Genomic DNA, 26,343 nt, shown 5'->3' on the forward strand with positions numbered 1-26,343 from the left:
GATTTTGATTTTATTTTTTTCCCCTCTCTTTCTTTTTTTCCATTTGTGCCTGTGTAGAGTACCAAGGTTAGTACTTCTATCGCTATTTTATTTGCTCTCTGTGAATTTTGCACTATAGTTATAAAAGAATCTGTTGATTCATACTAAATAGATCTGAATACATATGTACTGCCCACATGTTGTGTGTGTGTGTGTGTGTGTGTGTGTGTGTGTGTGTGTGTGTGTGAGATTTACTTAAACTCAGATCCAATACTCCTCCAGTTTTTGCTTGTAATTCTAGCTCTACTTTCTTAGACACCCTATTTAGACCACTTATGAAATATGGTGTTTCCTACTTTCTGGCCTAAATTTCTCTGTGGAAAATTCAGCCACATTCTATACTGTATTAATAGATGTGACATGCCTACCTTTTCACATTTTTTGCACGTTTCCTTTAAATAATCACATTTTAACCACAGCTGGCAGTGAGAATGTGCATATATCAAGTCTCCCTTGTTGCTTCTTCAAGACTGATTTAGAGAACATCGAGGCAACACAGGGCATGTCCTCAGAGACCGCCATCACTTTCCTGTCCCGTCTCATGGTCATGGTGGATGTCTTGGTGTTCTCAAGCTCCCTCAACTTCAGTGAGATCGAGGCTGAAAAGAACATGTCCTCAGGTGGCCTGATGCGTCAGTGCCTCAGACTTGGTAAGATGGTGATCACATGTTTGTGGCCAGAGATGTGAATGAGTAAAAGTCAATGCAGTGAGGTAGCAATTAAATTAACATATCTTTATGTAGTGATTGTATACTGAAAGGTGAATGAGGTGGAAAATACCGTGACGGTAGTCTCTTCACATATTCTGATAAATCCTCTAATCCATGACAATCATAAAAAGGTAATTAATTTAGGAATGGTTTGCTAATTGTATACTAGATTGGAGAATGTTCAGGCTTTTGCTGCAGTTTCTATCGGTGAAAAATGAGTCAATTTTTTGGGATTCAGAGCCAGCAGAGAGATTCATTTGCAGTTTGATCAGGTTCTCTTTGCAAATGCTAGCCTTTTGTGTCTGTCATTAGTGTCTCATAGGACCCTGTGAGGTGCTCTCTGCCCATGTGCCTGTTTGCATGTGACATTTCATATAATAGAGATCAGATGAATTATATTTAAATAAAAAGGCAAGAACAGCCTAAATTCAGAGTTACTAAAATGTGGACAGCTGTAAGATTCAGAGTTCAGATGTTTTGGATGAAGTATTTGAAACACAAAGTCAGTCAAAATGTGTCTGTACCTGTTTGTTCCTGTGGGTTTGTGTGTTGGCGAGCCTGTGTTTGCTTGATTGCTGACTCATAAGTTGTGCTCTGGGGGATAGAAAATAGCCTTCAGACTACACAGTGTCCTTGGTGCAAACATACAATTTGTCATCACAGGCTTCAGTGTGAAATCGGTCTGCCTGCTGATTTTACTCCTGCTATCTTTCCTGACAGCCTGGAACAAATAGTCATCAGAGATAACTGATTCGTTTCAAAGAGTGTGTGCCTTTTATTAACATTTAATTTCCACTTAACTCTGAAATTAGCCTATTTATCGTGTGTGTGTGTGTGTGTGTGTGTGTGTGTGTGTGTGTGTGTGTGTGTGTGTGTGTGTGTGTGTGTGGTGTGTGTGGTGTGTGTGTGTGTGTGTGTGTGTGTGTGTTGTGTGTGTGTGTGTGTGTGTGTGTGTTTGTTTGTGGGCAGTGTGTTGTGTGGCCGTTAGAAACTGTCTGGAGTGCAGGCAGAGACACAGGGAAAGGGGAAATACGTCTTCCATTCTCAACAACAAGACTCAGGAAATCCTGCATAACGCTACCAGCAAGGTAGGATGTGATGCCACATATGACCTGTCTCAAGTGTCCAAAATATTGCAGCAGCTAGTCTCCTGACTTAGCTGCTAGGAATTAAAGTTCCCTGTTCTGTTTGATGCTCCTTGTTTACAAATCCAAATGAATTATATAAAAGCTAAATTGCCATTAAAGTTGAATAAATGTTTTTTGTAGGGAGGGTAAGCAAGAGTTTGATGCTGTACTGCTGATCTTTGATTCACTAAAATAAAATACAGATCAAAATGTCTTTGTTCATTATTGATAAAAAAAAATTGCAGCCCGTGGGGTGTGAACTGTTTTCCAGCTTTTGAAGTGATTCGTGGCAAAAAAAGCATGAGAACCACCAGTGAGAGAACACTTTGACCAGTGCTCATAATGTGACATGCGTAGAGGGACAAACAGTTCTTTGTATCATCTGAACATCCAGTGATGCTAAATCTGACTTTGAACCCACCATATCAGCAGATTTATTTAAGCTCTATGATCGTTATCTTTTTTCTAATCCCTAAAATAATCTGAAAGGAAAAAAAAACACATAAAGGTGAGCTCTGATGAAACGGAGTAGCATGTCACGTCCTGTCGTCTCTCTGCTTTAGACAGCCATAGAGACTCTCCCTAGTAACCTGTCTCCCATCAAGGACCCCGATCGCCTTCTGCAGGATGTGGATATCAATCGACTCCGTGCTGTGGTGTTTCGTGACGTGGTGAGTCCAGACATGTGTTTGTCACAAAGGTGAGGTAGTGAGTGTGAAAAGAGGATTTCACCCTGCAGGTTAGCAGGGATGGAATCCACAATATACAATCAACATGCATACAAAGCAAATGTAGAAATATGTTGAGAATATTTACCTTACTCGCTGTGACTTTCATGCTTTGTATGTAAGATACTGTGAGAAGTGTTTAAAACAGCAGCAGTGGATTGTGTCAAAATGCATATTCTGAATACAAAGTGGCATTTTTGTGATACTTCTTTACAGGATGACAGTAAGCAAGCCCAGTTCCTGGCTTTAGCTGTGGTATACTTCATCTCTGTCCTCATGGTTTCCAAATACCGTGACATCCTTGAGCCCCAACGTGAGACCGTCAGAATAAGCAGCCAGTCAGGCCGCAGCATGCGTCAGGAGATCAACTCACCAACCAGCACAGGTGTGGCCACCTATGCCAGGCCTTTCCCTGATTAAACTTGTTTTTCTGCTCAGCTAATCTCAGTTTGAAGTGACTGTCTGATATACACAAATGTTAAGTGTCCTTGGTCCTTCTAGTGCCAGTCTATGAGCGCTCCTCCAATAAACTAACAGGGATATCCTGCTGCACTCCACTAACTCACCTATGATTTATTCATGAGCTCTGCTAATTGCACCGCAGCAAATTAAATGTGGAAGCAAGAACACTGGTGCTGGAGATGGTGGTTATGAACTTGAATAGGTATCAACGTTCTGTTTGAAATGAAAGGAAGTACATGCCTCAAGTCATAAATCATACATTAAGTCACATGAAAGGAAATCAGTGGCTGGCTACAAAGGCTGAGCACAATGTCTGCTGCAGTGCCAACTTACTATTATGAAATGCACGAGTGAGCACACTTCATCAACTTTAATTCACACAAAAGGTGAAGAGAATAAAAGAAACAGGAAGAGGAGAGAGGCCAAAGGAAACATGTAAGTTTAACACACAGAATAAAGAAAGTGAAGATGAGCAGCAAGAAGTTAAAAGATGAGAAAACGGCCGCATGCTGGCCAACTACTGTGGGTTTTTGGGGCACTGGAGCCAGGCTTGCTATTTTCAGCCCCATCTGTCAGTCCCCATTAGGCAAGCAATCCACCAGAGGAGAATGGGATCATAGAGGTTGCTGGGAGGAGAGAGGCACACTGCCGCCTTCATAAATTTCACCAGAAAATGGGGGAATTTTCCAGACGGCATGTGGCAGACGATTGTCTGATGGACCAGGAAGCCAGTAGACTTGCTAGCTAAATCAAGCCCTGTTGACCTCGTTAGGGGGCATGTGATGAATATTAATAAGGCCACCCAACCCTCTAGGTTGCCACTGGGTCAGGATGAGCCAGTGAGAGTGAGAGAGGCACCCCTGCATTTTCAGGAAAAATGAAAAAAGACTTGATCCATACATAGACCCTAATTTTAATGACTAAGTTCCCCATGTATGTAGAGATGCACAGTGCAGTGTTTGTTTGTTTTTTAAATTCGCAGAATACTAGCTCAAACTATTAAATAGACATGACTTTAGGCTGAAGAAAGCTGAAGAAAAGGATTCATGCTTATTACCATGGAGGGGGAAAAACATTATCTCACCAGAGAATCAGAACTTGTGGGTAAGAAACTGTCCTGGCATGTGGCTCGTTCTACACATGCTAAATTTACTATTTGGGGACGATTGTAAACCAAACCACGGAATTTATTTGTCCTCACAAATACTGGTATCATATTTACTTAACTTCTTAAAAACCATTAAAAAATACCAATTTCTTCTATGCCAGGAAATTCTATTTGAATTTTATTTTGACACCTGTCAGACTACTGACTGTGTTTTTAAAATGCGTGATATATGGTGCCCTATTTAGTGTAGAGATTGACACAGTTTGAATAATTAACTTGTTTATCCAGTAAACATTACATACCACACATTAGACCGTACTTATTTCTGACTCAGTCAGTCATAAATGAAAAAAATTATGACTAGACTTATCATTTATAATGAATGTACTATATTTATGTTGGTAACGCTAGTCTCAGCCTTTTTAACTTTCAGTTTTCTGTGTATATTTTACAGAAACAGCTCCAACTTTTGAATGCAGTAAAGACCATCTTGTACCATCAGAAGATTTCCACACGGAAAGCTTTCTTCCCCACACAGACTCTGGGATCGGGGAGGAGCAGGTAGCCAGCGTCCTTAATGGGTCTGACGTGGACCACAGCGTTGGAGGGACAAGTGTCGTGAATGACCTCATATCTACACTCTCCTCAGAGGTGAACAAGTCCCAGGAGAGCTTGTCTGAATCCTCTAGTGTGGAGGTGCTGAAACCGACCTCCTCTGTCACCAGCATCAGTCAGCCCAGCAAGGGCATCAATGTTAAAGAGATTTTGAAGAGTCTGGTAGCAGCTCCAATGGAGGGCATGGAGGCTGGGGTGGAACCTTTATCTTATCCAGACCCTGCTGCCAAGGCCCAGGCCATGCTGCCCATGCAGTTTCACTCCTTTGACAGGTGAGGAAGTGAATCATTTCTATGATGGTGCTTCAGTTTTTCTCTGCCAGCTAAACAGCGCCAAGATATTATTGCAAATAATCCCTCCTTTTTCTTTTCAACACGAAAATCAGTGAACACTCTTTATTGAGTTTCAGATTTGTCAAGGTGAACATTTGGTTTGCATTTTTTAAATGAAAGTCACAGTATCATTGGTTTGTCATTACATCACTGGATGAAGCATGACATTTGAACTTTATGTCGACTGTGATGGATTACAAAAGGGTCTGATTTTCATGTTTTTAAGAAATAATAGGAAAGAAAAGATTCCTTTCCTAAAAAAATCTTTGAGTTGAATCATCAGCGGATTTCTGTCGATATGTTTGGGTGTGTGCAGCATCTTGAGTGGCTGCAGAACAGTGATGTAAATCCTCAGGGTTTACCTTAGTCATCCAGTTTAGCGCTAATGGTTTCTAAGTAGCTTGCAGCACTTTTTTTCATTTCAGGCCACTTGTATTGTATTCTTTCAACAAAGCAAAGGATTCCCATGTTTAAAAAGAGTATCTGAGGCATGGTGGGTCTGCTGCAGTTTATTTAAATTCCTGGATTAGATAAAACCACACAGTAATCTTTTTGGATTTGTGTGTTTACAAACCTGCTTCTACAGGGATTTCAAGCATCAGTTCCTCCGAACTCTGTTTCCTGTGGCTGATAAAGTTTTGAAATAATCATTTTTCACAAAGTAATTTAAGTTTGTTTGGCACAAACCAAAACTAACCCTTTCCTCTGGAAACCACTTAGTTGGTCAGAGTTTTTCGCGTTCAGACCTCAGAGAGAAAGCAGAGGACCCACCGGGTCAGGAGCAACAATGGGGGCCTCCCTTCGCCTTAATGCATGCTGTTGCTGAGCTGGGTTGAGGTGAGCTTGATGAATAGGGGAAAAGATGAAGGGGTATGTGGAAACTGGACAGCTTAGAGGGTGGGGGTCTCCTGGGCGTTGATGACAGATTGAACAGAAGTGGCCACGCACCACACCGCAGCCAGCCATCGTCCTCACCGCTCACATCCTTAATGGAAAGTGGCAGCCTGAAATGAGTCGCCGCGGCAAAGTGTATTATTTTTGAAATGCTTTTACACAAAGGCTCCTGACCACATTTACAACTTTGTCTCATGCTTTTCATGTCACTCCCTCTCCAGCCTCTATTTGCTGTGTCTAATTGTTTGCCACCTGCCAGCGAAATGAACTGCCAGCCGTGGACGGACCTTTCATTTGTCTGTCAGGATGAAAATAGATTGGGAGAGACAACATCAAAAAGAAGGAGGGGAAAAATGGCTGAAAGTGGAGTGCACAGGGGCAGCTGTCACAGCGGCCCCTCTGCTAGACACTTTCACAGAGGAGGGGTTTAAAGTCCTCGAAAGCCGTATTTAAATTGATGAAAATAAAATCAAATATTTACTTTTATCATCTGCTAAAAGTCTCCAGATTTCAGATATTATTGGTCCCCTCTCTACATATTTGATTGTTCATGTGAAGAAGAGCAGCGATAACTGTTTTTAAATGAAATTTGCATGTGTAATTTTACCACAGCACATTTGCGCTGCTTTATTCCTTGTATTTCTGAATAAAGTGCTATTAGATTAGATTCCTACTCTAGATCTACAAAGGAAACATTTCTGTGGTCATACTTTACATTGCAGTCATCCCTCACAGCCGCAGACCTCATTAATATTCATTTCAAGATTAATCCTTCCTTTATTCTCCGCAACTCAATTAAGACAATCCTATTAATAAAATATGCACTAGATAATCTATACATGATTCATGAGCACCCGGCTAATGAATTATTCATCGAAAGAGTTTCATGTTTTTTCAACATACTGTAGATCTAATGTAATGCCCAGGCCATGCCAAAGCATGGGCAGGCCCCTGCAGGAACGTGAGGAAGGGGTGAATGTGGCAAACAAGAGGACATTCACAAAAATCCCCGGCAATCAAAACATGAAATCTGTCAATGATATTTCACTGAGAACTATGAAGATCTGCTCAATAAATGATACTTGTCATCAGTGTTCTCCAGAGCACAGCTGTATCCCAGGAGATATTAATATTTCAGGAGGCTTTCAAGCTTTCCTGGCGCTCTCTCGTTCTCTGTTATTCTGTGTGTAAGTTTCAACTGCTTTTTTCTTTCACTATTATTTTTATTATTGTATGCTTGTTATGTCATTGTCACCAGGGCTGCACCTTCTGCTTAATGCGCAATTATATCTGCTTTTTGAATATTCTCTCTCCGTCAAGACAAAGTAGAGAGGTATTTTTTGGGGAGAAATTAAACATCATACTTTTTAAGATTTTGAGCAGAATCAGTAAAATAAATTACCCAACAGCCTGAAACGCATCCAAGGCAAACTCTGTTTCTCAGGGCATGTTTTACATGATCTGTGACTGTAGATACAAAACAGCAACAACCGTCTGTGTTGTTTTTGTGGAGGAAGGATTCTGGGGATTTGGTTCAGATGACAACAGGCTTAGCTCGTGACAGAGCAAAGGCCTGGCCTGTGTCACAGAGAGTAACTGCAGGAGATTGGACGAGACATTATCTGGCACCTTCACAAACCCAAAGGCCAACTGCAGACCCGATAAGGACAAGCTTTCCTTCTCTTCTCTGTCAGGGAGCTCTTGCAGAGCCAAGTTCACTAGATCATCTTTAATCCTTGGCCAGTCAGATTGCATGTGAACTGAGGAGTCTGGTGGTTTAATGGTGTGCCTGTGCTTTTTCTTTTGTCATTACATAAGGTCACAAGTGTCATTTCCATCCTAAGCAACATGCTTTATTTCCTAAGTTAATAAACAATGTCCCTTTCATCATAATACCATGTTCTGTTTTGTGCAGTAGCTTATATGAAAAAGCCACCCGTAATTTTTGACTTCCGTATGTGCATATTTATTTTTGATTGTAGCTGGGGGTTTTTTTTTTTTTAAGTTTTTGGTTTCTTTGGTTGCATTTTTATTTTCTATTGTGTTCCTGTCTATCTAGGAACACAAAGTAAAACCAGTAGTAATTGCCATAATATGCCTACACCCTTCATATAGTTTCTGACTGTGAAGCAGATTATGTTCTGTGGCTCTGGATAGAATAAACGCCAAGTAGAGAATTCCCAAATCTGCTTCTGGAAAGTCTTTTGTTCGACTTGGGGATGTTTTCAGGCCAGGCTGCACCAGGGGACCACTGGAGGCAAGAGCAGATGTAAGGGAATGTAGTAGCTCGCTGGCTGGTTCTCATGTTTATTTACTTAAGCCTCATGTGTACATGTGTGTCTAAGTTTGCCTTGCATGCATTACGTTGAAAGATGGAGTTACAGGGCAGGATGTTTACCCTTCAAATGCCCTGACTAATGTGTCTGCATGCTCGTAGTGGCAGGCCCTGGAAGAAGTAAGAGATGCAGATATTTTCCCCCTTAAAACATAAATGACTTTGGTACCAGGTTTGCTCATGCTAATTGCTTTCTGCTATCATCTAATTTAATTTATTTAAAAACACATCATTTTTTTTTTATTCCTGTAAGATTTAAACTTGCGTCTTGCTTCATCCATATTTTTTTTTGTAGATTGTTTTGTTCCTTTAGTTTTGTATCCTTTTTTTTTAACTGTTACTGTGTTACTTTTTTTTTTAACCTTCTGTTTATTAAAACAAATGACTCTCTCTTTTTGTTAAGCAGAATGTCATATATAAAAGGCCTAATTCTGGATCCAAACATATTTAAAATGCTGTTCAATCAAGAATATAAGTCAATTGTGTTAGCATTTTTTTTTTTTATAATGTACAGTTTGAATCTCATACACCTGCAGCAATTACAACACCCTGTAGCTGTTCTGTGTTTTTTAATAACGGCATTTTATTTTAGTTTTTAATGCATCATTTTTGGTGCATATATAAATAAGACACATTCTGTGTGTGTTTGATGTAGGAGTGTGGTGGTGCCTGTGAAGAAAACCTCCCCTGGCAGCCTAGCAGTTAACACCCTGGGAAGCAGCAGCAGCACCTCTCCAGGCTTGACAACTGGCAGCACCCCCAACATCTTTGCTGCTACCTCTGCGACCCCCAAAAGCATGATAAACACTACGGGTATGCTACAAACAAGGTTACTGGACTAAAACCACGTTGTTCAAATCCTACACTCAGTCCTAGTAGCCTTGCTAGGATTTACATAATACTGCTTCAGTATTAAGATTACAAGTTGCAATTACTTGTAATCTTACTGACCTCTCCCGATTTTCCGTTAAATGATGCTATTCTAGGAATAGAACAAAGTGTTTTTACTGTGTATGATCATGTGATCCTGGATGTCCTTGCAGGTGGTTTTTGCTATCACTAGATGGCACTCTTTACCTTTTTTGACTCCCCAAAGCAGCCCTGTGCTTCTGAGAGTGAAAATGGCTGTTTAGCCACCAGGATTTGTCTAGACACCACCCTAATTTTAATCTGCTTCAACTGTACAGCAAAACAAATCTTTTTTTTTTTTTTTTTTTTTCTTTGCCAAAAGTGAATTTGCATACCCTGACTTTTTATGGCGCATGGCTTCTGATCTGACTGACTAAATGGCCTCTCCCCCCTTGCTGTCACATTGCTTCTCCCGAGGCTGTGCTGCATTGAGCAGGATTCACCTCAGGGCCAGTGTACTCTGGCTTTTGAAATACCCCACTTAACACAAAGAAGCACAAAGGATTTCAAACACCTTTTAGTGTGCTGTATTATTATTATTATTATTATTATTATTAATAATAACAATAATAATATAATGGTAATACAAATCACTCTCCTCTCTGAGGCCTTGTGAAGGAATTTGAGAAATGTACCCAAGTGAAAGTGTGCTTTCAGCTAAATCCACAGACTCTCACCCAGACCACATGATATCATTCTCACTGGTCTGACCTCTCAAAAGGACAGTCAGAATGATTTTATATTTGCGACTATGCTGCCAAGAAGCTCTGGCTCAGGTTTCACCTTTAAATTACAGTTGTCACAATATCCAAATTTCTTGGCTTGTTTAAAACCCCTTAGCAGTCCTATTAGTCCCCTAAACCATCCAATGTCCCGTGGGCGGTACGTCCGACTGCTAACAGTTTAAAGCTTTTCCGATATGTTCGATATGTTGGTTGATTCTTCATCTTTGTCGTTTTACTAAACAAAACAGTTCCATGTGTCCCTGCTGGCACAAGTTTGAACCAGCTGAGTTGCACTTGGATTTAGTTAAAGTGCATAATTTGTTCTACTTGGTTGAAATTTGGGCTGAAGTCTACTGTCAGGGGCCAGATTGTGGCTGCTTTTTATAACCTCCCATCCTTCCTTCATTTTCTTTCAGTCATTTCAATCTGTGTGCCATTAAAAACATTTACAAGCACTGGATGTAACTTTAATGGAATTTCCCTGAAGATAGACAATGGTTTTGAATAAGGCATTGCTTCTTTCTTCAACAAATCTTGTGGTAGTATTTAAATGCTTTGAATTGACCACTATTTACTGTCTATTTTTAGCTACCTAAATATTTCTGCTTGGTACTTGACAAGGATAGTTAAAACACAATAAGACATAGCATTGCGTTTTCTTGTATCCACTTGTTCATTTAGTGGGAGGGGTCACTAAAAATCAGTGCAAAGTTGTTTGGTGGTCACCTTTATGCTGAGATGAAATTTTATATCCTGATTCAAAGTGGTATTCTTCCACTGTGACAATGCCTGCATTCAAAGGCCATTAGGGGGCCACTGAATGGTTTGATCAGTGCAGAAATTATGCAAGCCATGTGTGATGGCTTTCACACTTACCATATTTTGACCCAGTTGAACACATATGGCAGAAAGTGCACCAATGAGTTACACACCACCACCATCATCAAAAGCAAGTGCCGTAGCGTGCTTTTGCAGCACTTAGAGGCTTAACATCATAATAAGATGCCTAATGGACGTCTTTCCTTTAATTTGTCAGCCATCTGTATAAATCTGAAATTATTTTTGCCTTGCATTAATGTGATTCGCTTCTGTTATTCCTCCCGCAGGAGCCACTGATGCAGCTGCTTCTACCTCCTCTTCCTCCAGTTTTGTCAATGGAGCCACAAGTAAGAATCTGCCGGCCGTGCAGACAGTGGCCCCCATGCCTGAGGACACAGTAGAAAACATGAGGTACAACACAGTTCTTCCATTCAGCCAAACTCATTTAGTCAAACTGTGTCACTTCTGTATAAAATCTACCTGAAAGTAGATTTTTCTACATTGTGTTTCTTTCCTTAAAGTTTCCTCAAAGTGCTAAATCAAGATTTTCTATAGTTTTCTGCATTTTATGTGTGTGTGTGTGTGTGTGTGTGTGCGTGTGCGTGTGTGTGTGTATATATCGATATATATATATATGTATATATAAAAACCAAAATAGTGGTTTTATGTTAACACTGTGGCAAAGTTTGTCCTAATTTATGTGCATGTGTATTACCTTGAGTACAGCTGGCTGTGACCTTGACTCATCTTCTCCCATCGCTCTAATAGTTTGTGACAGACATCCTTAGATCTACTCTCCCACCGACTGCTGAGAGCCGAGGTCTTTCTCCAGAGTCTCGCTCTCCTCTCTTGCTCTGCCTCAGTGTTTTCTGCCACAGGAATAGAGATTCAGTTGCCATGGCAGCAGTAACCGACATCACTTAGCGTAACTGTGAAGTCAATGATGGTACTATCTCACCACAGAACCTACTGATGCCTGTGTTATATTTTAGATCACAGCCGAGCTGAATAGATTGCTTCGGTCTACTGAAATCAAACAAATAAATCTGATTATTACCATAGTTCTTTATTATAATATAATGACTTCATGATCCCAACTTTTAAGTCCCAAAGCATCATGAAGGAAGGATTGCCTGTGGTTTCTTTATTTTTTTTCTCTCTATTTCAGTGCCTTTTGTGAAGTAGACCAGAATCCACTACGTCAGAAGCTGACACCTCCTGAGCTCAAACCCTTTAGCTCCCTGACAGGATTAAAGACAGCCTCCAGAGGTGCAGGACAGTGTCTTAGGCAAGGACATCTATGCTAGCTACCTAGACTTCCTGCATCCAGCACTTTATGCTAGTGTGTCATCTCTCTGAATATGTTTTCCCAGGTTTCTTGAAGCGGGTTTCCACTACACATAAACCGTCCCTCTTCTCTTTCTGTTTTTCTGTATTCTGCAGCTTTCTGTCCATCTTAGCTGGGAAAACAAGCTTCAGCGCTCCTCGTGTTGTCCTTTTTTTTCTGTGTGTGTGTGTGTGTACACATAGGAGATATACTGTATCTCTACTTGTACACCGTCTCAGTTTGTATGGCTGCATGACTCCAGCTCACAGTTTTTCCGAGGTTCTTAGATAATGTCAGCCAGAGGCATAGAGTGATTGTCTAAAAGATGTGGAACTTCCTCTGCAGTGAACAACTGTGATCTCAAGTGCAACTCTGGTAACATATCACAACAAAGAATGCAAACAGCTAGTGAGATGTGAGTTCACATGGCTCTTAATAACATTAAATCTTCACTCACTAACATCTCTGCTGATAGCAGCCACAATCTCATTCATATCTGTCTTAGTTTGCATCCTCTGAAATGTGCTGGTTACCTCTTGCACCCACCAGTCTGACTCTGACAGTCTGACTACACACTAAGTGCTGTTAGCTGTGCACACCGGGTGAACTGTGGGGCTCTCACTGCTCCTTTTTTTTATTGCTCCTTGATAGTGTAGCAAAAAGAATGACCTCTTTCAAGTTTTCTTTTTGAAATTCAGGTGTCTAATTTCTTTTTCTGACTTCTACTTTGATGTGCTCTCTGACAGCATTACTACAAAGCTAGAAAGGGCCTTGGAGAAAGTCGCACCCCTGCTGAGAGAGATCTTTGTGGACTTTGCGCCTTTTCTGTCTCGCACCCTGCTGGGCAGCCATGGACAAGAGTTGCTCATAGAAGGTACAGATGTTGTATGGCGCATTTTATTCTTAGTGCGCTGTTAACATTTTTGTCCCAGTCACCCCACCAGCTGCCAAACTTTGGATGCAGTAGACATTGACAGGAGAGTTGCGATATTGCACACAAGCTGGGGGTCTGATTAAATTTGTTTTCCCTTTCATTCATCTTGTGGCATGTGTGTGTTTGTTTTCTTCATGATTCTTTTCTCAAATTCTTTCCACATATTGTTCCTAGATGTTTTTGTAACCATCAGCATTTCACTGTCAAACCAATCTCATTTTGAACTAAATGTTGGTAGCCTTTGCCACCTCATTGCATTATTTTTAGTGCCAAAATAAGATGAAATTTCCAACTCACTCTTTCCAACTCACATTGTACTAGAAGGGATTTTGAAATCTTTTTTTTTTTTTTTTAATTTCAGGGTAAGCTTTAACCTTTTTGTGCACAGTAAAATCTATATGCACGCACATTTTTATTACAATGAAGTATAAGTGCTTAAATGTTTCTGTATTACCGTAGTCATTTTTGTTGCTATTAAAATGTACTCTTGAATGTTTGACCTAGACGTGCCTCTGTGCAGCCACCAGGTTTAATGGCATTAATTATTTTATTTTAAAACGGTATTACAGCAGTCACTTTACAAATAGAGCTGCACTGACTGGTTTGGTTGTGCATAGTGTTTGCAGAAGTGTGAAATCTCTTTGCTGCACTCCACTCTATTTCCTGGTGGCTGCGTGAAGCTTTCCAGTCCCTTCTTCAAGCCTCAGGTTGGCAGCCTCTCACAGTGCTACTTGTGCCTAACCTCAGGGCTCTATGCCTACATGTGTGTGCACTACCACTCTATTCCCCAGGCTTGTTTTGGCTTGTATTCACAAGAAAACAGGGCCACCGCAGTCAGCACGCGCATGAGTGAGACTGTGTGTGTTTGCAGATGTTTGTCTGTTTGTGTGTAGTCCAAAACATATGCGGGTGGTCTCCGCTCTCTCGACTTGCACCCAAAATGCTTTCTCTGAATGCGGATTGCAAAAGTCTTTTCTTTTGCTGGTAACCTAACCGACACTGGTGGACACTGGCAGAGAATGACAGGATGCTGCCAGAACGCACTCTTGTGACTGTTATTTAAGCCCTGCTAGAGAAATACTTTGACCCACATTTACTGACCACCATTGTCCACTTTTCTCCAGGGGCATACTTTATTCATTAACTGTTTACACAACCAGTTGATTTAAAAAATGCATTTCCAATATTTTAATGTTTTGAATAACATTGCATTTAGTTAGGGTTTTTGTTGTTTTGCAATGTTGGATCTGAAATTTTATGGATCTTTTTATTAGCATCTTTTATTGTCATCTAATTTAAGCTTTTAAAAATAATCAGCTTTGGCATGTTTAATGATAAGAAGGGTCTTATTTATTTGATATAACTAGTCTTGTCGAAATGAATGGTGAAATGATGCATTAAGTACTTTTCTGCGCTCATGAAAAGGACATTTGAGGTATTACGGACTCCTTTTTAAAAATGTTTCCATTCCAACCAGTTAAGTTCCACAAACAAGCATGGTTTCCTCCAAGTCAGCCATATATCATACATATATACATAAGTAAATAGAAATGTGAGTATGCTATGCACATGTGGCTTGGTCTACTCACTCAGTGTCAGGAGAAAGGAATGAAAAATCAGGTAGCAAAGCCTTGACAAGTGTGAATATGTCTGTTACCCTTTCACTCAAAGTCTGTCAGCAGACTGACCAAGCTGACAAACCAGAGCTGATCTCAGGCTGCAGACTGTAACCCCACAAACAAGGTCATAGATAGACAGCTCGGGCCTCAGCACTCTAGACATGTTTAACCCTGTCTGGGTCTGTGAAATGTGAACTCTGACAGGGATTAGAGCAGGTTTACCAGTCAAAACACTGCAAATACACAGAATCAACACTTGCTCTTGGACACCTATATGATATGGAAGTTTATCAAGCCACTTCAGCCCATCTTAGTTTCAGTCTGTTCATGACTGATTTTGCTTCGTCTCTTTTCGTCATCTACTTTTCTTCCCAACCCTTCCCAGGCCCGCAGTTGAAATACTGTGCTGTAGTGCAAAGGCGCTCCATTTACCAGTAATTACCAGTCATCCATCACTCCTTAGATTGCTCGGGGTCAAGCCCTCCTGTGCCCCGTGTGCCCCTTTGCCTCACTCTATTCCTTCACCCCCTTTGCAGACATGTGGTCACTGCAGCAATTATGTTGTGTGCACCCTGAGCTTTACACTTGGAGTTGTTGGGTAAGAGCTGTGCGCGAACACTGCCGCTGTTGTGATGCCTGCCGCCTGCTCCTTGCTGTCCCCTGAGTGGCCCAGCTTGCCGGCACATCACCCCACAATGCCACATTCACCCATGCCTTAACCCTGCCCTGTTTACAGGAAAGGACTGGCAGGCCATGTTTAAATAGAATGCATTTAGTTTGTCTACCAGCACAAGGCCAGGGTCAGTTGGCCACCTGACTACTGTGTCAGTTCAGACTGACTTATGGCTTAGCGTGTCACTGCTATAACAAGAGGTCAACTGTGGCACTCTGTGTACAAGAGAAGGGTCACATCCTCTTAGAGTATTTACAATATGTTCCCTTGGACAGTCTCTGCTCATGAATAGAACTCAATGGAGAATCAGTGACCAAAAGATCCATCCGTCCAGGGTTTGAATATTTTGCATTCTGTGTTAGATTATACCATTTAATCACACAAGTAAAACCATTTCCGCTGAATTTTGTCTAGTTGACCTTTAAAGGGGACCATTTATGCTCGTTCCTGGCTTTCCACCCTTGTACAATTCAAATTCAAAGTTCAAAATAATCCCTATTAATCTCAGTGCTCTCAGGTCTTTTTGCAGCCCCTCTGTTCATTATTTTATTAAAACAATCAGTTTTAGCTCCTCTCCCTTTGCTGACATCGAGGGTGGCAGTGAACTTTTTTCTGATTGGCTGTTTCATGCAAACAGAAGCTTAGAGCCAGAGCTGTGTGGCTGAGATATTTATATTAGGGATAACTACTGCACTGACATCACACAGAGCCAAAATATCAAAAAGAAAAAAAAAACCTGCCTGAAGAAGATTTAGAGCAGACTGAGGCCTGAGCCCATTGTACATGTCTAATATAAGCATCCAACTCATATGCTATATATATATATTACAGAAAATAATAAAACATAAATAGAAATAAATAAAAAGCCATGAAGGGAAACGTCATGTAATTAGAATTAAATTCATATTTATAAAATATATTAATATGTTATGTTTACATATCATAGTTTACAAATACACAAGTGCATTAATATTATCAGTATATTTCATTGTTATCAAACGGTGCCCATACTTAACAGGCATGTCAACCAATGTAAATGTTACTGCAGTTTTAGTGTTTGGACTTTTGGAGGTAGGTCTGCTGCTGTGTTTACATGTGGACAGCAAATTGTACCTTGGACACACATGTGATTGTTTTATTTATTGTTTTCTGTGCTATTACAGCAGACACTCGTGCATTTCTCATTAGGCTATTCTGTATAATTAGGCTATTCTTTATACCCGTGTCTTCAGGTGCTTTTTGCATACTTTATAAAACTGAATAATATCAAAGATAACTCTGCTTTTAAGTATAATGCAAAACTATTTTGCTATTAATAATTTTATTAAATAAGCCATCATTACAACTACATAAATACTATTTTGTTTTTAAGTATTTGTACTGTGAAAAACTTAAAGTTCCTAGAAATCTTCTTTGGTGGATACCCCATCATCCATGAAACAACAACATCCATGGGGCATAGGTGTTTTTACTCTGCCTGCCTATAATGAGTACTATAGAGTTCCTTTCTTTGCTTTATTAATGATTGCACCTTTAATGGTTCTCGCCAAGTGCAGCAGAAGGGCTGGAGGTGCAGAATACGAGACCAGTTGCAGCCATTGTTTCTACAAATGAGCTTTTCACACCTGCCCATGTTTCATTAGAGAGTTGTCTGCTTCAGCGGCTCACCGTCTACCGAATGGAGATGTGGGAAGAAGCTGTGAATGTCTTCTGTGAGCGTGTGGCATGTGTGAAGGATGTGCGTGTGTGGGGGTTGGAGTGCTCGTATGTAAATGTGTTGCAGATGTATTTTTTTGTTCTGTCGTTTTTTTTCTCCTTTACAATTTTATGACAGGCAAATTGGGAACACAATTTGGGGAGGGTTGGCAAAAATGTTAAAAGAGGCTATATACAGTAGCTTTGCACAAGTCGAGTACTGTATGTCGGTGTTGTGCTCTATGCGTTTTTCTTTTTTTATATATTATCTTGTTTGCCCAAATGATTACACCTTATCATACCAATAGTTGTATGCTTATGTTCTTTAACATGCAAGATTAATGTCTCTTCTTTTCATCTGCTTTATCTCCAAAGGTCTAGTGTGTATGAAGTCAAGTACCTCAGTGGTGGAGCTCGTCATGCTCCTTTGTTCTCAGGTGAGCATTTTCTTTCTCATCTTTTTCACAGTTTTCATCTTCCCAGGCTCTCTTTGTCTTTTTCTATCTGCCATTTTTTTCATGTCTAATAGGCCGTTCTATACTCTGCTTCTCTTGATAACATACTCTCTGCCAACACTGTGGAGACGTGCAAGGATCTGGTTTCAACCTTTGCAGATCAATATAAGCTGACACTCTGTACTGGCAAATTAGACATGGTCATTGCTATAACCTAGTTCACTCACCTCTTACTTTGAAAGATGTATTTTAAACAGAGACATGCACATTAGATATACCCTTTATCCAGTCCAAGTTGTGGATATTTTGAAAGTATACACATCTATGGTTAAGACTTGCTTCAGTTTTGAGGGCTCATGTTAGACAGCAAGTTATTTAATCTCTTCCCTCTTTAAGCTAATTGTCCAAACGGATGGTACAGACACACACTGATCTCTGAGAATCTACCAACTTTCTCACTACGCCCTAGAGCTTTATTACCAAGCTCTCCTTTAGAGAATAAGCTCCACCTCATGCCAACCCTGCAAGTGACTGATCACCTTTGAGCTGACCCTCTGAATCTCTTGTTAAGCCCATGTTTTAGGGAAGGTCAGAGCCCTGATGTAGCAGTTAGAACAGGAGACATTTAACATACCTTCTGTCAGCCCATCAGTCTTGCGTCGGGAGCCCATAAGGAAGCCATTACTTGGTGCCTCTGTGGATCCAGACTGCTGGGCCAAAGTCTTGAGGAGGTGGATTGCCACGAAGTGTGCTCCATGGTATCCATAGTCCAAAGGGCTCTTCGACAGGGAGCTGTGCCTCTGTTATATGGAGGCCATTATTCAGGGGCTTTCCACCAAAAAATGTACGTAAATGGGGGAGCCAGTTTTGAGTTATTGTTGCTCTTTTGATGGTTTTTGATGGGCTCCTTTTTGTGCTGCTTTTCTGTCTGTGGGAAGTTGCATTTTCCAGCTTTAGGATTTATTGCAGATGAGAGCATCAGCATGCTGTTAAGGGTCTGAGTCCACCCCCCCGTTACACAGATAGCATTACTGCAGCTCCAGAGGTTCCTGCTATTAGAGGCTCGCGAGCTGAAACCCAGGCTGAGATATCGATCAGACAGCAAGGCCTTGAAACTAGATTGTACGGTTTGGTGTCCTTCTAAAACTGTTCAGATAAAGATGAACAATTGCTCTTCATCCTTATAATACACTCTCTCTATGTATATACTCCACTTTTGTTACCAGCTGGTATAATTAACTGATGTAAAAATAGATAATTAGCAGTGTGTTCTTCATTACTTTTTTCAGGGAACCAAGCTCATATGTGCTGACCAGCTGTCAGAAGCAGCAGAGACAATCCTTAATCTGATTAATAACTGCAGTGCAAAGAGCTCATAATTAATGTCTTTGGTAGCACATATTGAATCTCAGCTGGTTTTAGAAAGCACAGCGAGTCTTGTCAGATGCAGGGTGAGCTTTTATCACAATAAAATGCCATCTTTGACATGCCCCCTCACATACTTTAACATTAATGTTTTAAGACAGCAAGGAGGGCACTTAGATGACCTTTAGTCCCTCTCTGTTTTGTGACCTGTCACTTTTATGAATAAATTAGTGCTAATGATCTGCCTTTTCTTATTTATGCATACTAATCACAGCAATCATTATGTTGCTGGCCATGGCTGCAGACACTATGTGTCTCTCCTCAGTCTGGGCAGCTGAATGAAAGGGTCAAGCAGCTCTGTTTCTTGTAACAGCTTAAACATACAGGGGGGGATCTAGAGTGGAGCCACAGAGATTTAGTGATGGAAGGCCTCCAGATGTGGAGAGTACAACTGAGCAAAGCAGAGTAGATAAAAGCAAAGGCTCCCGCATACTGACAGGTTGGATTGAAACACCACAAATACTTAGTGCCCTGCTGAATTTCAGGAAGATGAAAGTGGGAAGAGAGAGATGTCTCTCAAGGCCATCAAGCTGTTCACTGGGACAGGAGTTGTGGGATTTTAGGTGGTAGGATTTTCAAAGATACAATGGAGAATTCCAGTATTTCCCCAAGTGAGCATCAAACACTTCTTAGTATCGTTTGCGTTTCAACAAACTCACCTGCTCTTTAGTATTATGGCACTTTTTAGCCACTTGTAGCAAATTCATTTGTATACAGTAGACTACTGTAGTCTTCAGTTTTTTCCAACTGAAGCATTTTTCCCCCAGAAAGCTAAATTCAGTTTATATCATATCAAATACAGTGTAAATGAGTTGTAGTGTGTGGAAACTAAACTCAGCTATAAGCAAGTCACTATAGGACTTTAGTTCTGCTCGGATATTACTAAGAAGTAGTAATCCTGGATATGCCTGCTTGATATGTAATTATGAGCTAATAATAATGAGACAAAAATATGTCAAGCCTTTTTTATTTTTTAATTGTAACCAGACATGTCCAAAAGGCCAAACTATTGGTGCATCTTTAAAATTTCGTTTTTCTTGGCGAAACTACTAAACAAACTTTACATAGCCAGAGGTGCTGCACTGTGGTCATGGTCTGCATTTACATCAAGAATTACATCTCTTTTTAAGGAGCTGCACGTCGAGCCTAATTTCCTTCAAATGGGCTGCAGAGGATTTTTTAAATCTCTGCAATCAAAGGCAGCCTCCTCTGGGAGTTGTGCACTCCAGCTAAAAAAAAGAAAAAGAAAAAAGAGAGTCTCTGAAGTGCTATCTCAGCTGTCAACAAGCATACCTCAGACAAGATAGCATATTTGACTAGTTCATGCTTTACCTCCTCTGACCTGCTGCCACTTTCCCGGTGTTGCCCAAGTGTCACGTCTGCCTTGATTTCCGTATTTATTTTTGTCACGTGAGCATGGTGCGAGTGGAACCTTGGAAGTCTGGCTGTACATGATCCCTTTCCAAATCAACAACAGCCTATTCCAGGCAGATACTGTAGCACAGGAAAGGGGTCAGGGGGAACATTTGGAGACCAGATGCTCAGCAGTTTGTCAGCACCATCTCCCTGACTTAACGCATCGTAGGGTCAGACTGTGCACTCGTGCGCGAACCAGTATGTGTCAGTCACAACAACTATGTACAAAAACACGTACCCATACATAATAATGTCAATGTCAGTTATTTTAGTACTATACTAAACAAATGCTGTTTATCTTATCCAGACACTCACAGGGAACAAGCAGTGTGTACCTCTTTTCTGCATGTAGATTATATACCACCATATAGTCTTTCAGTTGGGAATAGCACTTATATTTAATGCTTTTTCAGTAAACAATGTTCAAAGGTTCCTTTATATATGTGAATAGCCTTAAGTTATATGTACATTATTAGCCCTTAGAACTAAAACCCTTTCTCCTTTCATTTTTCTTCTGTTTCCCCTTTTTCTTTGAACTGTGGCCTTCTCTATTTTCTCTTCCATTTGCACCTCAGTAAGGTTACAGGAGAGCTGAATTTCCCACAGTGAAAGGCGCGCGCTCAAACTGCTTTTTAATCATTTCCAGAGCATGTTGTGAGACAGCAAGTGCTGGCACTCTGGCCCAGGACTCGGATTCCTTCCAGGCACTCACTGCAGGGCTCAGTGAGCCCGCTCAGTAATCTGTCACTGTAAGGGACGGAGGAAATGGCTGTATTTAAGCGAGAGGATACAGTTTCATCCCACAATTACATCTCTCCTGTGTTTACAGATCTTTTCACAGAGGAAGAAAGGATGGTCTTACATGTGGTGCAGAATTTCAGCTTTTTATAGCTATCACTTTATTTTTTTTCCTCAAAGGATATATCAACGAAATGCTTTTTTTATGTACTTGAATTACAAGCTATGAAACTGTATCTAAATTGCAGTTTCAAATATAAAATTTTCATGACGAAATGTGATTCTTGTCACTCTTTTCCGAATGATCTTGCTGCATATTGGATGCAAAGTCTGTTTTAACTTTTGATGTGCTTTGCAAAGATTTCTGATGTGTTCTTTGTATTATTCTGTTAGCTTTATGGTAATTTAGATGCACGGGCAGTCCTTGTGTGAGTAATAAATATTTTTTCTTTCTCTTCAGGAGTGGCAGAACTCGATTCAAAAGAATGCTGGACTGGCATTCATTGAGCTAATTAATGAAGGGAGGTAAAGTATCAGTTTATTAATATACATAAGATTAAACAACAAGGCCAGACACTGGGTTACTAATCCCCCTGTTTTTTACTAGATTGCCCATAAACCTCTTGCTCCTCTTGGCTGCTCTGTTGGAGGTAAAAGTAAATAAGATTGTTGGGAGAGGATAACATAAGAGTCTCGGGTCCTCCTCTTGTATTTTGTCCCTCTGTCTTTTTTGCTGTGTTTTTCTTGATTCCTCCCTCTTCCTCCCTGGGTGTGGCCAGACTGTGTTTTCTGTCGAGCAGATCAGGGGCGGCTCAGCCTCCTTGCCCATCTGCTGACCCATCTGGCCAGGCCTCCTCGATGCCCAGGTTCAAGCCCGAGCCCAGCCAGGCTTCTGAGTCCCCCGCTGGCTCGGGAACAAAGAGCTTCAGTCAGTAGGGCCACACGGCGCTGTCCAGGGTGCTGCTGACAGACACATAATTTTCCAGTCTTACTCAAATCTCTGTGCACCTATTCTGCTTAACTAGACAGACGTATATGTAGCTGTAGTCTGGTAAATCTGTTTGCCTTACAAGGCGTGGCTGACATAGACATTGTATCTGTTGTATGTGCAACAGAACATTCAGCTATGTTTCATAATGCAGCTGTTTGAATTCCAAGCCATTAACAGGCAGGCTAACAATGCTCTGATTAGGTGGATATTTTATTTAAGCTTATTCCACAATCAGATCCGACATCCACTTTAGAGGCCATTTATCCTCCCCTCGTGAAAACAAAGAGAGCATTCATTAAGTTATTGCTGCTTCTAGCACCAGACATTATCATATTAAATAGCTATTGAGAAAGAAAGGTGTGTTACTACTTTTATAACTAATGTGTTTCATGAGTTGTATGTCAATGAATGCCAACATGAGATGAGAGAGGCGCCTCTGCTAAAGGCACTGTCAGGAGGTGCAATCCACACATGGAAGCAGTCAAAGGACCAAGACAAATAAAAAACAACCTTTTAACTTTAATGCTGTTGAAATGACTGATGATAAGACATTTGTTGTAGCGAAAGAAAGTAGAAATCTTAATGATAATCAGGCCCCCCTCTTGACATAATGAAATTTTAGTTGCATTTGTTGTAGCAGCTAAGCACCCTCACTCCGTCATGGCGCGAATGGTGATTGATTAGTGTTTTCTATGCATGAAATAATACCACAAAAAGTCTGGTGGAGCGCGTAAATGTCTTTTTTCCATCTCCAAATATCACTTGTCAACTTGCTTTCTCATCTATTCTTGGTTTCGAAACAAAGCTTGGCGTTGTCAGCCTCTGTCTTTGAACAGTGAACTTCTGTCTATTAACGAGTGCTTGTCAACAACTAAAGAGGCGAGAGCAGCTGATGAATGCAGCCTTGGGATTACTGCCTCTCCTTGGGATGGGAGGGAAAATTACAATCTGTATCAAGCACTGAAGAGGAACAAGGGGTGTTTTAATTAAAACAAAGCTGGCCTAATGGTGTGTAAAATGGCATGTAATCTACACACAATATCCAGGGTGTTTTCACTTATTAAAGATACTGGAACCTATGTGTGAATGTGGGTGGAGACCACGGAGTGTCTAGACTCAGCCATGTGAGAAGCTTTCCACCGCCAGGCTTGTCAGCAATACAGTTTCTGGGTTGATGTTCTGGTCAGTGGGAAGGGATGCTCAGTCAATCAGGAGCGTGGCAGACAGGCTCCAGTGCTCTAATGACACTCTATTCCCTCCTTAATGCTACAGAGGGGTCTGTCACTGACCTGCAGCCTTGCAACATAACTCAGACAAATGATTCTGTTTACCAGTCTCCTCTCTCACTAAGCAGAATGTTACACAGTCCTGACAAGCTAAATTTACCTTTACACTGTGCTTTCCTTTGGAGTGTCTTTGAAATGCATAGTAATTTTAAAAATCCTGATGTTTTCTCCTGTTTTTAAATTTCTTTGCAATATTAAAGGTTGCTCTGCCATGCCATGAAGGACCACATAGTCCGGGTTGCCAACGAGGCTGAATTCATCCTCAACAGACAGCGAGCAGAGGACGTGCACAAACATGCAGAGTTTGAGGTATAAACTATGTTTCTGAAAGCACTAAAGGCCTGCCCAGAGTTGCACAGCTTACTGAATCAACAGTAAATACACTATTTCAATATTTCAATTGACCAAATTTCAGTTTTACCATCTGCTGTGAAAATAGATTTTGACAATCTGCTAATGAGCTCTAAACAAATCCTATTAGTATAAAACAGGCATTCAACTTTATATGCTCAGTAATCGTGTCCCTCTGTGTCCTCACGAGGATTAAATCCTCGCTCTTACAACTCGTATAAATTTAATTATTGGTGGCAAAGGGATCCCGGCAATATTAATTTAGGATTTTGATATGAGCTTTTGCCAACTAACTCGGGGGATAAAATCCCTTTGTCTGTATTTAGCCTACGCCCATCAAACCATCATTTGAGATATGAAAGGAAACACTAGGGTTTAAGTGGCATAATAAAAGAAGTGCACACTGGAGTAATAAGACCTTATAAAAGCACTAATCACTAATAAATGTTATGAAAGTAAGTAGTATTTTTTCAAATACAACAAATTATTATTTGAAGGTTAATAATTACAATAAATTAGACTCACTGGACATTTGTTAAGTACACCTGTTCAACTGCTCATTGATTCAAATCAGCCAATCACATGGCAGCAACTCAATGAAATTATAAATGCATAATCAAGAGAACCTTCTGAAGTTCAAAGTGAACATCAGACTGTGGAAAAGAGCAAGTGATTTTGCACAAATGGCGGGATTGTTAGTGACAACAATAACTAAAATAACCACTCCTTACAGCCAGGATATGCGGAAGAGCATCTCTGAATGCACAACACACTGAACTTTGAAACAGAAGAAGACCACACTGGTACAGAAGTACATGAAAATGAGGATACAGTTTGTGCAGATTTACCAAAATTGGACAACTTAAGGTTGGGAAAATATTGCCTGGTCTGATGAGTCTCAATTTTTGCTGCCACATTTAAATGGTAGGGCCTCAATTACACATCGATCTATCCTGCCTGTGCGAATGGTTCAGGCTGCGTGTGATGTCATGGTGTGGCAAAAGTTTCTTGGACCCCTTAGTTCCAACTAAACATTGCTTAAATACCACTACCTGACTATATACTTGCTGTAAATGTCTGTTTGTTTTATGACCATGACAATGAGTTCACTGCTCATTGTCATGGTAGCTTACCTTTGGAATGTGGCGGGAAGGGAGATTTTAATCATGGATGTGCAGTGGAAAAAAGCTGCTGCAACTGTGTAATGCTACATGTCAATATGGCTTTAAGTAAGTAAAGTTTATTTATTAAGCGCTTTTCATAGACAGGTAGTCACAAAGCGCTGCACACAGAGATTAAAATAAACAGTACGATAAATAGCAAAATGCACAATATACACAATATAGAGTTTAAATGTAAATTAAAAATATAAAAATGTAAAAAGCATTGGTCAACAGAAAGCTTGTTTAAACAGTAAAGTTTTTAACTGTTTTTTAAAGGATTCCACAGAGTCAACCAAACGTTGTCTCTGAGGAGTGTTTCCAACATCGTGTTGAATGTTTGCCACAAAGAATTAAAGCATTTCATAAAGCGAAAGCAAGTACTAGAAAGTTGCAAGTTGTGTAGTGGTTTACACATTCATTTAAAAAGCAAAAACATCTCCTGTTTTATCCCAGGAGGAGACACAGATCCCTTTGGGGTTTCTTATGGAAGGTTATCCAGTGTAAATATCTACCATATCAAACATGCAGAGCTAACTGCTGTTGTGAAAGAGTGAGCAGCTTTGATTTATGAATTATTTTTGCATCATGTTGACATCATAGCTGAGAGAGGTGAGAAATGATAACCATTGAACTCCGATATCATCAGAATGCACAATATTCTCCGTGCTATATTACCCCGAACTAGACAACAAAAGTGGATGGATGGTTTGGTAGATATTACAAATCTGATTAATACACTTGTTTAATCTGGTATCATAATAAAAGTTTAATTCCTCATTAGTGAGGGTTTCAAATATTGTTGGGCTATCTTGGCGATACCCACAGGGTTGGGGTCGCAATAATTGTGAGATAGACTAGAGTAGAAAACAAAACTGAGAGTTAAATAGGACATAAACCGTAGTTTTCAGGTTTTTGGTCTTCTGATTTTAAATTGTAACACCACCTGCTTACTTTAAAACAAAAATATTTAAAACAGCAACATTACAACTTTATAATAGCCCAAAATACACTGTACTGCATTTTTTAACTATTCACAAAGTTTTATAATCATGCGATTATCGCAACGACAGTTGTTATGAAGTATTACCAGTCTGACTGTTCAAAATCAAAATGTGTGTTTGCTATCGAACAAAACCACACACACACAATTCCGCCAGCTCTGTTAACAGCTTGTACATATGAGTAGTGATGAGTTTCTTATCTGGGAGAAGCAGCCATCCTCAAACAGCTGCTTGATATACAGTTCTTGAGGATCCTTGACCCACTAGATAAACTGGAAGAGACGGTTAGATATGCAATGTCAGGAGAAGGGGGAAGTGTACCTGGCCCCATCCGTTCTGTCTGCCAACTCCAGACAGCCTACACTTTTCATCTAGGCCTGACATTACTTTATTACCCACTCTTCAAGATTGAAGATTCAGGACGCAGATAAGACAGTTTTACAATTAAGTTGGTGTCAGGAAGAAG

At 40.4% G+C, this 26,343-nt stretch overlaps 1 protein-coding gene across 8 annotated transcripts in view; it reads left to right on the forward strand.

Annotated features, from left to right (window-relative positions):
• The window catches only part of nbeab (neurobeachin b), a 201,929-nt gene that overhangs the window by 83,964 nt on the left and 91,622 nt on the right, over window positions 1-26,343 (forward strand). For 2 of the 8 annotated variants that reach the window (XM_005926454.2, XM_042219652.1), the window contains exons 25-37: window positions 58-66; window positions 509-689; window positions 1,719-1,837; window positions 2,440-2,547; window positions 2,821-2,989; window positions 4,629-5,061; window positions 9,006-9,163; window positions 11,091-11,214; window positions 11,972-12,091; window positions 12,877-13,004; window positions 17,427-17,488; window positions 21,546-21,610; window positions 23,563-23,671. In XM_005926454.2, coding sequence (XP_005926516.1) covers window positions 58-66; window positions 509-689; window positions 1,719-1,837; window positions 2,440-2,547; window positions 2,821-2,989; window positions 4,629-5,061; window positions 9,006-9,163; window positions 11,091-11,214; window positions 11,972-12,091; window positions 12,877-13,004; window positions 17,427-17,488; window positions 21,546-21,610; window positions 23,563-23,671 — 1,785 coding nt within the window. The remainder of the gene's footprint in view (window positions 1-57; window positions 67-508; window positions 690-1,718; window positions 1,838-2,439; window positions 2,548-2,820; window positions 2,990-4,628; window positions 5,062-9,005; window positions 9,164-11,090; window positions 11,215-11,971; window positions 12,092-12,876; window positions 13,005-17,426; window positions 17,489-21,545; window positions 21,611-23,562; window positions 23,672-26,343) is intronic. The other 6 variants (XM_042219654.1, XM_042219655.1, XM_042219651.1 and 3 more) reach the window with 4 other exon arrangements.

The sequence above is a fragment of the Haplochromis burtoni genome, unplaced genomic scaffold (assembly GCF_018398535.1).
Source record: "Haplochromis burtoni strain Fernald_Lab_line unplaced genomic scaffold, NCSU_Asbu1 Contig_36, whole genome shotgun sequence".
NCBI lineage: Eukaryota > Metazoa > Chordata > Actinopteri > Cichliformes > Cichlidae > Haplochromis > Haplochromis burtoni.